The 17,219-nt window shown below is 38.7% G+C and overlaps 1 protein-coding gene across 3 annotated transcripts in view; it reads left to right on the forward strand.

The window, feature by feature from the left end:
* ENOPH1 (enolase-phosphatase 1) overlaps positions 1-17,219 on the forward strand; it is a 43,746-nt gene that overhangs the window by 14,198 nt on the left and 12,329 nt on the right. For all 3 annotated transcript variants that reach the window (XM_032632172.1, XM_032632170.1, XM_032632171.1), the window contains exons 2-4: positions 9,403-9,504; positions 10,945-11,147; positions 13,192-13,324. In XM_032632172.1, the coding sequence (XP_032488063.1) occupies positions 11,023-11,147; positions 13,192-13,324 (258 nt within the window). In that variant the 5' untranslated portion in view covers positions 9,403-9,504; positions 10,945-11,022. The remainder of the gene's footprint in view (positions 1-9,402; positions 9,505-10,944; positions 11,148-13,191; positions 13,325-17,219) is intronic.

The raw sequence follows: 17,219 nt of genomic DNA on the forward strand, positions 1-17,219 counted from the left end.
TAATTAGATTATAGTTTACCTTTCTTGAATTACAGTTTAATCTTTTTTTTTTTTTATTGTGGTACGCGGGCCTCTCACTGTTGTGGCCTCTCCCGTTGCGGAGCACAGGCTCCGGACGCGCAGGCTCAGCGGCCATGGCTCACGGTCCCAGCCTCTCCAAGGCATGTGGGATCTTCCCAGCCCGGGGCACGAACCCGTGTCCCCTGCATCGGCAGGCGGACTCTCAACCACTGCACCACCAGGGAAGCCCGAATTACAGTTTAATCTTCTTAATGTGATTTAGAAGACACTTGTCTTATGAGCAACACATTTTAGTTCTTTTTGAATGCAGATGATGAACTCTAATGTTCATTCCTTAAACGCTTCAGCTTTCAAAGGGGAACGGTTATGTCTCTGCTTACCCCTTGAAAATAGGGACAGCAAAGTTATAATTTCTGAGCCCCTGTGGCCCTTTGTAGCAGCCAGAGCACCGAAACTTCTTTTTGGTAGCTCCTAGTATGGTCTTCAGGAAGGATATTTAAGGAGTAATTCTAATATCACAACTGCTGAAGCACTCTGATGGATGGCATGAGCCACTCCAAGAAGTAGTAAATTTTCCATTGTTAGAAGTGTTCAAGCAGGTACAGATTTCCGGTTATAAAACAAATAAGTCACGGAGATGTAATATATGATGCAGTGACTAGAGTTAATGATACTGTGTTTGTATATCTGAAGGTTGCGAAGAGAGTTAATCTTAAAAGTTCTCATCACAAGAGAAAAACTTTGTTTTAACTGTGTCGTGATTGATGTCAACTAGACTTATTGTGATCATTTCACAATACATACAAATATTGAACCAATATGTTGTACAGCTGAGATTAATATAGTGTTATATGTCAGCTATGTCTCAATTTAAGAAAAGACTATACTAATTAAACTTAAAAGCTTCTGCACAGCAAAGGAAACCATAAACAAAATGAAAAAACAACCCACAGAATGGGAGAAAATATTTGCAAATGAAGCTACCAACAAGGGATTAATCTCCAAAATATACAAACAGCTCATGCAGCTCTATGTCAAAAAAAGAAGAAACAAAAAACAACCCAATCAAAAAATGGGCAGAAGATCTAAATAGACATTTCTCCAAAGAAGACATATAGATGGCCAAGAAAAGCACATGAAAAGATGCTCAGCATCATTAATTATCAGAGAAATGCAAATCAGAGCTACAATGAGGTATCACCTCACACCAGTCAGAATGGCCATCATCAAAAAGTCTACAGGGCATTCCCTGGCAGTCCAGTGGTTAGGACCCTGCGCTTCCACTGCAGGAGGGATGGGTTTGATCCCTGGTCGGGGAACTAAGATCCCACGTGCTGTGTGGCACAGCCAAGAAAAAGAAAAAAAAGAAGTCTACAAACAATAAATGTTAGAGAAGGTGTGGAGAAAAGGGAACCCTCCTACACTGATGGTGGGAATGTAAATTGGTACAACCATTATAGAGAACAGTATGGAGGTTCCTTAAAAAACTGAAAATAGAACTACCATATGATCCAGTAATCCCACTCCTGGGCATATATCCAGAGGAAACTATTTCGAAAAGATACATGCACCCCAGTGTTCATAGCAGCACTGTTTACCATAGCCAAGACATGGAAGCAGCCTAAATGTCCAGCAACAGGTGAATGGATAAAGAAGATGTGGTATATATATGCAATAGAATATTACCCAACCATAAAAAAGAATGAAATAATGCCATTTGCAGCAACATGGATGGACCTGGAGATGATTATACTAAGTGAAGTAAGTCAGAAAGAGAAAGACATCATATAATTATCACTTATATGTGGAATCTAAAAAATGATACAAATGAACTTATTTACAAAACAGAAATAGAGTTACAGATGTAGAAAACAAACTTATGGTTACCAGCGGGGGAAAGTGGGGAAGGGATAAATTGCAAGATTGAGATTGACATATACACACTACTATACATAAAGTAGATAAGTAATAAGGACCTATTGTATAACACAGGGGACTCTACTCAATACTCTGTAATGACCTATATGGGAAAAGAATCTTAAAAAAAGTGGTTATATGTATATGTATAACTGATTCACTTTGCTGTACAGGAGAAACCAACACAACACTGTAAATCAACTATACTCCAAAAAAAATTTTTTTTAAATCTTAAAAAAAAAAGACTATACACTTTCATTGTAGAAATAAATATGTCAAAAAAAAGGGGGGGTTTCCCCTAGGTATCTCATGACCCAGAGAAAACCTTTGTAAACCTTTATGTCCATATTCTCTTAGATTTTATGTTAGACATTTCTGAAAATACGATTATGCTCTATTTTTTATTTCTTATTTAGAGAATGTGATTTTTTTTAAATTAATTAATTAATTTTGGCTGCGCTGGGTCTTCGTTGCGGCGTGCGGGCTTAGTTGCGGTGCATGGGATCTTAGTGCCCCAACCTGGGATCGAACCTGGATGCCCTGAATCAGGAGCATGGAGTCTTAACCACTGCACCACCAGGGAAGTCCAAGAATTGTGATTTGTTCTTAAGATCCATCAAGCTACTTGATTTTCCTTTGCTTTTTAAAAAAAATAATTAATTTTTGGCTGTGTTGGGTCTTCGCTCCTGCGTGCAGGCTTTCTCTAGTTGCGGCGAGCATGGGCCATTGCGGTGGCTTCTCTTGTTGTGGAGCACAGGCTCTAGGCACACTGGCTTCAGTAGTTGTGGTGCGTGGGCTCAGTAGTTGCGGCTCACTGGCTTTGTTGCTCCGTGGCATGTGGGATCTTTCCGGACTAGGGATTGAACCCATGTCCCCTGCATTGGCAGGCGGATTCTTTTTTTCTTTTTATTTTGGCAGGCGGATTCTTAACCGCTGTGCCGCCAGGGAAGTCTGTTCCTTTGCTTTTTATCCTCTGAGATTAATACAGAAATAATAGCCCACCAATATTGCCTTTGTGTTGTTTAATTTTCTGGCTGGAAAAATATTAAGTTCTCAAATACTATAAATCATTTGCACTGTGTGGTTCCTTTGGAAACCTTTTAAAATAGTTTCTTTAAATAGCAGTAGTATTACCCATTACTTTTTTATTACCCATTTTCCTCAAAGGAGACTTGAGTAAATATTATAGCAACAATTTTATTTTTATTGATTCTATGACATTTTCATTAAAACAGCCACTTGACCATAAAGCAAGTCCATATTTGGACTTCTGAACATTTATGAGGCAACTTCTCTAATTAGATCGTCAGAAATATTGTAGCCCTAATGGAGCTTTTTCAGAATGCTGTCGTTGAGCTGTGTAGAATAATAAATTTCTGCTTGCAGAGTATCCCATCTAACATTTAGTGGAATTTAATCATAGTCCCCTGAAAGACAAGTACTCTCATTTAGTTCTGTAGCCTTTTGTTATATGTACTACTGTAACAACCCCGTAGGTGACTGGTGAACTAAAAATATTTACATGCTTATAGAATCCTAGGTTTATTGTAGCATTTTTACATACTATAGAATTCTGAAATTATCTATAAATGGATTATAACTATAACTGAAGTTAAAGTATTTATCATCACAGTTATTTCTGGAATTAATTTTAAAGCCTGAAAATTTTCAATGGGCAGGTTTGAGCAATAAGTACTAACTTTAAAAAGTCTATTTTTAGAGCATTCTTACCTGGTATCGTAGTACATATCAGGCTATGATATAATTATTGGCTTTTAAAAATAAGCAAATTGAAGGCATTTTTTTTGCATGATAGATGCTCAATAAGTATGTTTAAAGAATGGATAAAATCTTCACAATTTAGTTATTTGCCCCATGTACTTTTATGTTATGCAGTAACACTTTTGCACTAAAATAGACTGTTCGATCAGCTAGCATGCCAATTCCAGTTATACTAAGTTCAAGCTTCATTGCCTGCCTTTGTGTATTAGTGCAGAGGGGAGTTTTATGGATAGAGGAAAGAGGCAAATTGGATGACCAGGAGTTCTAAAGTAATTTCTAATTTCTAAAGCTTTTCCTAAAAGTTTAGAATTGTTTGAAATCTTGACCTTTTATTTCTGTGAGTTCTCTGAGGAGAGGGTCTCTGGTTTATAACTCTGTTATCAGAAATGTCTGGCATTCAATAGGTCCTCAGTAAATGTTGAATGAATGAGTTGGTTGTCTTTGTGATTTATCCTCTGGGGACTTCTCTGCAATTATTTATCACTAAATTGGGGTAAAGGTGATCCTTGCCCAGTTTAAATGTTTGTGCTGGAGTATATAATTAGTGGTAAGGTACTGGGTGCTTTCATCTGATTATCTCTAATGACTGCAGTGACTTTGCTTGGTATTGTCATTGCTGTTTAGCAGATGAGAAAACAGGCTCAAAGAGGATAAGTTACTTGAACACAGCTAGTAAAAGACAGAAGTAGGACCCCAGCCTGGCATGCTGCCTGTAGTCTGTACTCTTTATCTGCTCTTCCACAGAGATTAAGGACCTGGGCTCTCAGGATTAACAGGCTCTTCATGAATTGTTCTTGGTACCAATAAAGCTGGATATAGGAAATTCAACTTTGTGAAGCACAAAGTAAATAATACAGCATTGCATGCGTTTAGAAATTTTTTGAGTACTTCAGCTCTTCAGTTACTGGGTGGCCCTGAATCTGACCAAAAGTTTTCCCTGGGGAATATTCCAGTTGCTTAGGAGTTGGGGAGTAATGGAGGCTGGGCGCTGGAGGAGAAGGACCAAATGAGAAAGGTGTAGGACGAGGGATCAACGGTGGCTTGTTTGTTTTTTAATTGTAACCCATTTAAAACAAGCAAGGATAAAGATTAATGACTATGCACCGACCACAAAGCTAATTAAACCTTCATATTATGTTTGTTTCAGATCTTAAAGAAATAGAACATTGCAGCTATAACCGAGGCCCTTAGCACATCCCATTTTGTATTAGACTTTTATTCATATGTTAGTTTATATTCATGTTGATAAATACAATTTTAGTACATTCATTTTTAACTGCTATGTAATGTTTTAGAGTATGAATATACCCGTTTATTCTCTAGCTGATGACGATTTAGGTTGTTTCCAATTATTTTGCAGCATACCCAGTGGGACAGTAAACTTTTTTTTACTTCTCTGCACATGTGTGTCTGCCTAGGAGAAGAAGCGCTGTGTATGTGCGCCTTCGGTTCTGCTGCATCTTCTCAGATAGCACTCTCAAGTGGGGGTGGGTTTGCAGTCCTGCCACAGTGCATGAGTGCAGGAGAGATGCTAAGTGGGAGAAAGCAAGGAATGAGGAGGGGCATGCTGAGAAAACAGAGTATTTCAAGAAAATCAGAAGTATATCAGCCCAGTAAAAGGAATCTCTTGCAGAAAAGGAAAGCTGTCAATCTTGGCTCTTCATTTTCCTTCTTTAAGATCAAAAATGAGATTTTATGGAGCTTAAACAAAGCGTTTGTGTCAAGTATGCTGAAAATTTTGCCTGATCACACTGTTCTGAATCTGCTGAGTGATCCATTACTTACTGGAATGCACCATGAGAACAAGCAAAATTGAATGGCTTCTTTTTTTTTTTGGTACGCGGGCCTCTCACTGTTGTGGCCTCTCCCATTGCGGAGCACAGGCTCTGGACACGCAGGCTCAGCGGTCATGGCCCACGGGCCCAGCCTCTCCGCGGCATGTGGGATCTTCCCAGACCGTGGCACGAACCGGTGTCCCCTGCATCAGCAGGCGGGCTCTCAACCACTGTGCCACCAGGGAAGCTTGAACGGCTTCTTTATTTTTACTAGGGAAGGTGAAATTTGAAAAACGTATTGTGAAGAGAGGTAAACACTTCAGTCCTACCATTAAAAAAAAATCCAAAATAACTTTCTTGTGTTGTATATTTTCATTTGGGAGTGCAATTTAAGTTGAACTTAGAATTGGGTCTTCTGAAGTGTTAAAAAATTCTAATTATGGAGCCAAGACTTTGTTCCAGTCAGGGAAATTCTATGCACACTAAAAAACATGGTTTTATTCATGATGATCTATTAACTATGTCCTAACCATGTCATCCCCCAGGCCTGTTAGCAGGAAATAAAATAAAAAGTTTTCTGTCAGCTTCCTCTTTTTTTTTTTTTTAATTGAAGAATCGCTGACTTACAATATTAAATTAGTTTCAGGTATACAACATAGTGATTTGATATTTTTATACACTACAAAATAAGGATAAGTCTAGTTTCCATCTGTTACCATACAAAGTTATTACAGTATTATTGACTATATTCCCTATGCTGTACATTGCATCCCTATGCCTTATTTATTTTATAACTGGAAGTTTGTACCTCTTCACCTACTTTGCCCATCCCCCCACCCCCTCCCCTCTGCCAGCTTCTTTCTTCTCTTTTTGCCCTTGTTCACTCTATTGTAGCAGTAGTTAAGGAAATCTCATGATGCAGAAGCTTGTAATAAGGAGGAAGCAGAAAGGGAAGAGAGGGAGAAGACACAGATCAGTGGTTTTCAGCACAAAGCTGGGTGGTGGGCTGCTACTGGTTAGTACTAATCAGAAGAAGCCGGGTGTGCCGTTTGTCACAAATGACCCTGCAGTAGCACATGCTGGCGCTTAGTGAATTGGAGCCCATTCTTATTTTTACATTTAGTGAGCCCTCTCTGCAGGGAAGAGGATTGCTTGTCTCCAGGGCCTTTTGCACACTACGGGAGTCTTTCCCTACCCACACTGTTCTCTCTGTGTGTTACATTCTCTCCTCTAGTCTTCTCCAGGTTAGTCCTATCCACCTTTGGTGGTTCTCAGACTTCTTATTCTCAGGATTCCTTTACACGCTTAAAAATTTCTGAGGACCCAAAGAACTTTTGTTTATGTGGGTTATATATATATATTTTTTTTTTTAAATAAATTTATTTATTTATGGCTGCGTTGGGTCTTCATCGCTGCACACAGGCTTTCTCTAATTGCGGCGAGCGGGGGCTACTCTTCGTTACAGTGTGCAGGCTTCTCATTTCAGTGGCTTCTCTTGTTGCGGAGCTCGGGCTCTAGGCATGAGGGCTTCAGTAATTGTGGCACGCGAGCTCAGTAGTTGTGGCTCGCGGGCCCTAGAGTGCAGGCTCAGTAGTCGTGGCGCGCAGGCTTAGTTGCTCCGCGGCATGTGGTATCTTCCTGGACCAGGGCTCGAACCCGTGTCCCCTGCATTGGCAGGCAGGTTTTTAACCACTGTGCCACCAGGAAAGTCCTATATGGGTTATACTGATCAACATTTACCATATTAGCAATTAAAACTGAGAAATTTAAAAATATTTATTCATTTTAAACAATAAACCCTATTTGTTAACTTTAATAAATAATATATTTTTATGAAGAATATTTTGTTTGTTTTGGAAAACATGGTTAGAAGACTGTTTTAGACATTGTTTTACATTTTATAAACGGGCTAGGAAGATAGCTGGATTCTCATATCTGCATTGGGTCTGTTGTGATATCACACCTGTGTAGCCTCTGGAAAACTATTGTACACTCCTGAAAGAATGAAAGTGAAAAAGGCAAATAACATCTTAGTATTTTTTTGAAAATAGTTTGACCTCGTGGAGCCTTCTAAAAGGGTCTCAGGACCTCAGGGGTCCTGAATCTCACTTTCAGAATCATTGCTTTAGATCTCAGTTCTGTTGTCACTTCTCCAGCAAAGCCTTCCCTGACCTCCCTCACTAGGTCAAACTTTCCTATTATGCCCTAGTAGTACTATGTACCTCTCATCTGTACCATTTATTAAAGTACCACCTTAACTTTAATGTCTGTTTCTGCTACTTGGCTCCTTGAGATTAGGGATCATGTATGGGTTTTGCGCGCAATTATATCCTCAGCCCTTGCCACAAAAGCCTGCCCTGTTCTGGGCATTTGGTGCATATTTAAATAAATAAATGAGTGAATCAATTTAAATAAACAGACTTCTTGGATTCCACTTGATTATAGACTTTCCCTTAAAATGTAAGTCCTTCTCTGAATTGTATACCTGTTGTCTCTATTCAGAGCATATATTTATTTTCTGTTTTTTCAGACTGATTATTGCTAAGACTGTTGCAGGGCCATTACACCCCGGATCTGTGCAGCATTCTGCTCATACTCTGTCTCACCCATTGCACCACGTTACAATTCTCTGTTTACCTTCCATCCCCCATCCCCCCCACTAGATTCTTCAGAAGCTTATTGAGAAAAGGAATTGTGACTTGTTTATCTTTTCAATCCCCTTCTCCATGCCGCAGTAGCATATCTTAGTATATAGTAGACACTAATATTTTCCTGAATGTGTCAAATTGGATTTGAAAAGATACATACACTACAATTGCAAGTAGATGTAAAAATTTTGACCTAAGAAAAATCATGTTCCCAATGCATGGACTACTGACAGCTTATTTATTTCTGAATTGTTTTGCACATCAGAATACATAGGGTAATTCTGTAGGTATTCTGATTTCCAAGAAAGAATCATCGTGATCTGGTGTTTTTTAAAAACATTTGTGGACTTCCCTGGTGGCTCAGTGGTTAAGAATCCACCTGCCAATGCAGGGGACACAGGTTTGAGCCCTGGTCCAGGAAGATCCCACATGCCACTGAGCAACGAAGCCCATGTGCTACAACTACTGAGCCTGTGCTCTAGATCCTGTGAGCCACAACTACTGAGCCCGCATGCCACAACTACTGAAGCCTGTGCACCTAGAGCCCGTGCTCTGCAGCAAGAGAAACCACCAGAATAAGAAGCCTGCACACTGCAACGAAGAGTAGCCCCCGGTCACCGCAACTAGAGAAAGCCCACACGCAGCAGCGAAGACCCTACACAGCCAAAAATAAAGAAATTAATTAATTTAAGAAACAACAACAACAAAAACATTCGTCATACGTGGACATCATTCTGTCACAAGATATTTGAGTTATGTGCATGTCCCAAGTACTGTGGTGTGCAATGGGGATGTAGCTGTGAGCAGAGTATACTTGATCCCTACCCTCAAGGATATATAGTCTAGCCATCTGGTTTGAGTCAGCAAACTTTTTCTGTAAAGGACTGAATACTAAATGTTGAGACTTTGAGGGCTATATGGTCTTGGTTACCAGTACTCAGCTCTGCACTGTGGCCCCAAAGTGGCCATAGACACCCTGTAAACAAATGAGTGTGGACACATTCCAATAAAACTTCATTTACAAAAATGGGAGAAGATTGGATTTAGCCCACAGGCTGTAGGTGCTGACTCTCGATCTAGTTCGTTTGTTTCTCAGTCTCCGTCTGACTCCTATATCCGGAGCACCAATTTTCATATTTTCAATGAAATTTTCATTGTCTTATTTGCTAGAATTAGCTAAGGTGAGATTGTTGAAGAACTTGATCTCATGCAAACCACTAAAGCTAATTCTTGTTGTTTTCTTTTGCACTTTTATCCAGGACATTTTATTTCCTTACATCAAAGAAAATGTTAAAGAGTATCTGCAGACACATTGGGAAGAAGAGGAGTGCCAGCAGGATATCAATCTTTTGAGGAAACAGGTTGGGATATTTCTATTCCATTGCTTCTACATTCCAAAGGGTGTTAGAACTGAGGATGCCTAAAGACTTAGAATATTCTCCGAGCATATTTTAAAATAAGTGCTCTGGATTCACAGGGCACGGACGTTGTAGTGACTTGCCTGCTTAGGAATTCACAGTACCTAATTAAAAGGCCAGATATAATGACATCAATGGCAGTTTGTTGTCTCTACAATTGCCTCTTTCTGGAGCTATTTCAGTTGCATAAGATATCATGTATTTATAAATCTAAGTCATTTCTGGGTGGAATGCAAAAGGGTCTTGTGCCATCTGATCACATTTTTCATTAATGTCTCCAAGTGATAACACCTCATCACCTCATTCTCCACTCTCTTCTCCTCATGGCATGAGCCCCTGCTTCCCCTCCACAGAGTTCCTGGGCCCTCACATACCTCTCTCCCCAGCTCACATTCAGCCCAGCCTTCATACCTGCCTTGGCCTTCGTTACATGTACTTTGTTCTACTTTGATCCCTCCCCAGTTTTCAGTCTTTCTCCTTCCACATCGTGTGCTGTGGAACTCCCGATCTGTTGTTTTTCTTATTAAAATTGCTTCGTTGGCAAAGGTCTTACATGCTATGCAGAGCTAACTCTCTGGCTTTTCTGAGTTAATTTTCTACGTTGGACAATGTGGAAGGCTTTCTGTAAATTCTATAATGTTAGAAGTTAGGATTGGAAAGAGAGTCACATCCTTTGAGGCATGGGGCATTTGGGTTTGTTGAATTTTCTAGATAACTCAGGGTTAGTCTGAAACACTCCCTTCTTTACCTTTTTTTTGTTGTCTCAACTCCTGTTGTTGAAACATACATACATAATCCCTCATTGTAGCATATAAATAAATCATTGAGTCTTTAGGGATTGGACATACGCATTGTCATAGGCTAAACAGCTTCTAAATAGCTATTAAGGTTTTGCAAGATGTGGGAGATTGCAGGAGACTGAATGTAAACCAACCCAGACATTGCTTCACTAGTTTCTTTTCATTGAATTCCAGGCATAAACTAATTTCACTGAGATTTTCTTTATTTCTTTCTCAGTTAGTTATAGTGCAGAGGAAATGATCTGATTTAATTGACGTCCTGGTTTGTTGATCCTAGTAAGTGAATCAACAAACCAGGTCTTATTATAACATTTTATCATTTTGTGCTATCTCTTTTCTCACACACACCATGCCTCTTGGTTTAAGTTTCAGCTTTAGTGATACAGGAAAGGTAAATTTATTAATTATAATCCAGTTTTTTTTAGGAATCATTCATATCAGTCCCAAAGCGTAGGATACTTTAATTTTAACAGGACTTGGAGCTAATGGTGGTTGGAGAAAGTTGGTCTGCTAGTTTTCAGGTATCATTTAAGGGATCTTTTTAAAAATGAGTAAGAAATTTTTTGTTGTTTATGATTTAAAGGCTGAAGAGGACTCCCACCTGGATGGGGCTGTTCCGATCCCAGCAGCATCCGGGAATGGGGCAGATGACCTGCAGCGGATGATCCAGGCCGTGGTAGATAACGTGTGCTGGCAGATGTCTCTGGACCGGAAGACCACGGCGCTGAAACAGCTGCAGGGCCACATGTGGAGGGCGGCATTCAAAGCTGGGAGCATGAAAGCAGAGTATGTAGCTCCTCAAGTGACTCTAAACACTTCACTAGCCACCAAAGCAAATACATTTTCCACTAGTCCTCTCTCTCCAGTGTAAGTTGCATGATTTGCAAAGTAGATAAAATCAACATTCTTTTTATTCCAACAAGTGAGTGTTTTATTTTGTTTTGTTTTTTCAAAGCTGGGATAAAGCATTTCACCCAGATAAATCCCCCAGGCCCGTGTCTGGCTTTGTGTGATGGTTGGAGACTTTTAACTCAAGTCTAAAACAGCTTCCTAGATGTAAATCAACTATACTCCAATTAAAAAAGAAAAAAAAAACCCCACACACAAAAAAACCAGCTTCTTAGAAAATGGCAACTTCCTTGAACTAAGTCATATCTGATCCTTAGTGTATGATTGACAGCACTGTTGGGCTGCTTCCCAGGATTGAAAGTTAGATTACCTGCTTTCTGCTCTGTTAGAGAAGTAAGAATGCTATAAAATTATGCACCCCATCACTGTGGGGTTACTCAGTGTCAGCGGTGCCACTCTGTTCTGTGCTCTTACAGCAACTTCCAGACCTCGGAGTCTTGATTGTGGGGTTCCTAAGAGCACTCCTGCTGAAGGAGACTCGTGAGTCCTATGTTGCTATATTAAGAAATCTTAATAAGTTGCTGCCACTAAGGATTTCAGGGCATTGCCTGATGTAAACCCTAAGATCCAAGACTGTTACTAGCTGCCTATATTTCTTTTGTTTTTCTGTCAACTGAGATGCCATTCCTTATGTACTTTACAAGGAACTTCCACCTTTTAAGGATGCTTTAGAATTTCAGGATAAGCCAGTGATGTGGAAATAAATATCAGTTAGTTCACTTGGTAAAGCACTCAAAGTATTGGAGTCAGGAGATGATGCTCACAGGAGTTAGCCCATCCTTCTCCTGGTTTTAGTTCCTTAATTATAAAACCAAGAACTTGAAATAAATCATCTTTGACTTCTAAGCCCTGCTTTGGAGCGATAACAATCTGCAAATTCAACATGGACTAATCCTGTCTCTGAGTGCAAAGTAACATACAAAGTAACAATTACTGCTTGTTTTGAACTAGTAGTTAATCCCTTTTCTTCATTTTGTTCAATGTTGTTTCATCCAGTAGAAGACTTCTCTGACATTTTCCAGTTAATCTTTTATAGATGACTGGTTCCACATCCCAAGTTTCTTGTACTTTTCACCCATCTCCTGTGATGTTGTCCACTGTAGAGTTGGTGAACAAGACTGTCAGGAATCATTGCTGATTAGCTAATGTGAAATGGTACATGTCTGTTAACTGCTTTGTCACATAATTTTTTTTCTGTATAGTAAAACCTAAGGTTTTCTTAGTTCTCAAGAAACGTAGTTCTGTTTTCTAGCTAATCAAAGATTAATAGCTTTGAGCCTCCAAACATTTTTTTAATTGTTTGGGTGTAGATCTTCCTAAAAGCATTTCCATGCTCTCTTAAGGCACACCGGACATAATTGAACCTTTTCTCGTCATGAATTATATCAAAGGCACACAACAGTACACTAGTATTATTGTTTGCTTTTTTGAATTTCTTGGCAATTCAAAAAATCCCTTTCTCAGGGAACTGTATTCAGTATCTTGTGATAAACTATAATGGAAAAGAATCTGAAAAAGTATATATATATATATATATATATATATATATATATATATATGACTGAATCACTTTCCTATACACCAGAAACTAACACAACATTGTAAATCAACTATACTTCAATTAAAAAAAAATTCCTTTCTTATTTTATCTCTTTTTCTGTAATCACTTTTTACTGTCCTTAGTGTGGCTGTCTGTCAAAAACTCTTCTCCCCTCGACCTAAATTACTGCTTCTAATCTACTGTGACGCTGGAACTCTGGGGACACGCTCATTAGATCTGCAGGAGTTCACAGTCTCATGGAGGTGCTTTTCCTGGCCACCATTTGGACACAAATAGAGAAACTTGTGGCAGCTATTTGACTGGTTTTCATTTGGCTGGATAACATGTTCCTTCATTTCAACTTGGTGGTCTTCCCTCTAGGTTCTTTGAAGATGTGGTTCCAGCAGTCAGGAAATGGAGAGAGGCTGGAATGAAGGTGTATATCTATTCTTCAGGGAGTGTAGAGGCACAGAAACTGTTATTTGGTCATTCTACAGAGGGAGATATTCTTGAGGTAGGTTACCCGATTACTTTGTTTTTTTGACACCATCAAAGCATAAAACAGTGAATGTGAGTGCTAAAGTTATAAGCTAAGCAGCATTCAGATAATTGCATTTACATATGCTATGCAGGTTGTAAAAAAGAAGTGGAAAAACTGGGGAATACATTGTGGAAGGGTGAAATGTAGCTGTGGTACCAATCTTTGCATCAGGGGTTCTTAAACTTTGCTGTGCATAAGGATCACCTGGGGAGTTTGTTAAAAATGTAGATCCCTGGGCCCTGTTTCCTGGCAAATCTATATCAGAAGGTCTGGGCTACGGTTGGGAATCTGCATTTTCAAATATCTACCCTAAGTGATTCTGATGACAGTAGTATTAGAACCACATATATATATATATATATATATATATATATATATATATATATATATATATCACAGGTAAATAAGACCTAAGCTAGCTTGTAAATCAGCTATCTTGTCAGTATTAGAAAATCATCAACCCAAAGCAGAGGAAACTAATGGCTTCTTTTGGTTGTTTAAAGTATTAGGTAAGATGTAAAAGAGTGGCACATGCCACTATCCCTCACAAAAGGGCACACAGACTTCTTGAATGCAGGAGAGTACATGGTGGATTCATTTGTTTCTGGTACTTTGGAGAGAGATAGATTTTATTTTAGCAGATTCAGCATTCTTCTGTAAGAGAACTGGGCATGTTATTACACAGTGATTACTTAAGGTCTCCTATTAACATTCCTTGTACCTGAGAAAAGTCTTGCTAGTTTTTCTGTCCCACAGTCCCTACGTCCCCTGGAAGACGGTAGTCATTGGAAAAAGGGACTACGTTTAGGACTTTAAAAAGAAATGCTGACTAACTGAATACAGGCTGAAATTAGTGATTCACAGTAGTTTACTCAGCCAACTTTTTTTTTAAAATAAATATTTATTGACCCTCTACCATGTGCAGAGAACACTTTGACTTTGGAGATTGTCATAGTCTCATCTTACTTTCCTGCTTTTCATCTTAGTTCTAAGTCAAATATTAAATCAGTAGTAAAACCCTTTAATTGCTTGTTAACTATTCTCCTCTGAATACCGATATAAGCTTCTTTTCTGCTCTCTCTGATGAAATAGACAATAAGGTGATAGTAGACAGGACACAGTAATTACCCTCTGAGTTCAGTAATAAAACTTTATTCTACACTTGCTTAGTGTGAGGCAGACTTCAGAGAGAAAGAAAATATGCAAAACAATTATTAACTTTAAAAGTCACAACACTAATATTACCTTAATTTATCTTTGTTAGGCTTATTTTTATTTATTTATTTATTTTTTATTTTTTATTTTTTTATTTTTTTTTTAAACATCTTTATTGGGGTATAATTGCTTTACAATGGTGTGTTAGTTTCTGATTTACAACAAAGTGAATCAGCTATACATATACATATGTTCCCATATGTCTTCCCTCTTGCGTCTCCCTCCCTCCCACTCTCCCCATCCCACCCTTCCAGGCTGTCACAAAGCACCGAGCTAATATCCCTGTGCCTTGTGGCTGCTTCCCCCCAGCTATCTACCTTACTACGTTTGTTAGTGTGTATATGTCCATGACTCTCTCTCGCCCTGTCAAAACTCACCCTTCCCCCTCCCCATATCCTTAAGTCCGTTCTCCAGTAGGTCTGCGTCTTTATTCCTATCTTACCCCTAGGTTCTTCATGACATTTTTTTCCCTTAAATTCCATATATATGTGTTAGCATACGGTATTTGTCTTTTTCTTTCTGACTTACTTCACTCTGTATGACAGATTCTAGGTCTATCCATCTCATTACAAATAGCTCAATTTCATTTCTTTTTAAGGCTGAGTAACTATTCCATTGTGTATATGTGCCACATCTTCTTTATCCATTCATCCGATGATGGGCGCTTAGGTTGTTTCCATGTCCTGGCTATTGTAAATAGAGCTGCAATGAACATTTTGGTACATGACTCTCTTTGAATTTTGGTTTTCTCAGGGTATATGCCAAGTAGTGGGATTGCTGGGTCATATGGTAATTCTATTTGTAGTTTTTTAAGGAACCTCCATACTGTTCTCCACAGTGGCTGAACCAATTCACATTCCCACCAGCAGTGCAAGAGTGTCCCCTTTTCTCCACACCCTCTCCAGCATTTATTGTTTCTTGATTTTTTGATGATGGCCATTCTGACTGGTGTGAGATGATATCTCATTGTAGTTTTGATTTGCATTTCTCTAATGATTAATGATGTTGAGCATTCTTTCATGTGTTTGTTGGCATTCTGTATATCTTCTTTGGAGAAATGTCTATTTAGGTCTTCTGCCCATTTTTGGATGGGGTTGTTTGTATTTTTGTTATTGAGCTGCATGAGCTGCTTGTAAATTTTGGAGATTAATCCTTTGTCAGTTGCTTCATTTGCAAATGTTTTCTCCCATTCTGAGGGTTGTCTTTTGGTCTTGGTTATGGTTTCCTTTGCTGTGCAAAAGCTTTGAAGTTTCATTAGGTCCCATTTGTTTATTTTTGTTTTTATTTCCATTACTCTAGGAGGTGGGTCAGAAAGGATCTTGCTGTGATTTATGTCATAGAGTGTTCTTCCTATGTTTTCTTCTAAGAGTTTGATAGTTTCTGGCCTTACATTTAGGTCTTTAATCCATTTTGAGCTTATTTTTGTGTATGGTGTTAGGGAGTGATCTAATCTCATACTTTTACATGTACCTGTCCAGTTTTCCCAGCACCATTTATTGAAGAGGCTGTCCTTTCTCCACTGTACATTCCTGCCTCCTTTATCAAAGATAAGGTGTCCATATGTGCGTGGGTTTATCTCTGGGCTTTCTATCCTGTTCCACTGATCTATCTTTCTGTTTTTGTGCCAGTACCATACTGTCTTGATTACTGTTGCTTTGTAATATAGTCTGAAGTCAGGGAGCCTTATTCCTCCAGCTCCTTTTTTCGTTCTCAAGATTGCTTTGGCTATTCGGGGTCTTTTGTGTTTCCATACAAATTGCGAAATTTTTTGTTCTAGTTCTGTGAAAAATGCCAGTGGTAGTTTGATAGGGATTGCATTGAATCTGTAGATTGCTTTGGGTAGTAGAGTCATTTTCACAATGTTGATTCTTCCCATCCAAGAACATGGTATATCTCTCCATCTATTTGTATCATCTTTAATTTCTTTCATCAGTGTCTTATAATTTTCTGCATACAGGTCTTTCGTACCCTTAGGTAGGTTTATTCCTAGATATTTTATTCTTTTTGTTGCAATGGTAAATGGGAGTGTTTTCTTGATTTCACTTTCAGATTTTTCATCATTAGTATATAGGAATGCCAGAGATTTCTGTGCATTAATTTTGTATCCTGCTACTTTACCAAATTCATTGATTAGCTCTAGTAGTTTTCTGGTAGCATCTTTAGGATTCTCTATGTATAGTATCATGTCATCTGCAAACAGTGACAGCTTTACTTCTTCTTTTCCGATTTGGATTCCTTTTATTTCCTTTTCTTCTCTGATTGCTGTGGCTAAAACTTCCAAAACTATGTTGAATAAGAGTGGTGAGAGTGGGCAACCTTGTCTTGTTCCTGATTTTAGTGGAAATGCTTTCAGTTTTTCACCATTGAGGATGATGTTTGCTGTGGGCTTGTCATATATGGCTTTTATTATGTTTAGGAAAGTTCCCTCTATGCCTACTTTCTGGAGGGTTTTTATCATAAATGGGTGTTGAATTTTGTCGAAAGCTTTCTCTGCATCTATTGAGATGATCATATGGTTTTTCTCCTTCAATTTGTTAATATGGTTTATCACATTGATAGATTTGCGTATATTGAAGAATCCTTGCATTCCTGGAATAAACCCCACTTGATCATGGTGTATGATCCTTTTAATGTGCTGTTGGATTCTGTTTGC

The sequence above is a fragment of the Phocoena sinus genome, chromosome 5 (assembly GCF_008692025.1).
Source record: "Phocoena sinus isolate mPhoSin1 chromosome 5, mPhoSin1.pri, whole genome shotgun sequence".
Taxonomy (NCBI): Eukaryota; Metazoa; Chordata; class Mammalia; order Artiodactyla; family Phocoenidae; genus Phocoena; species Phocoena sinus.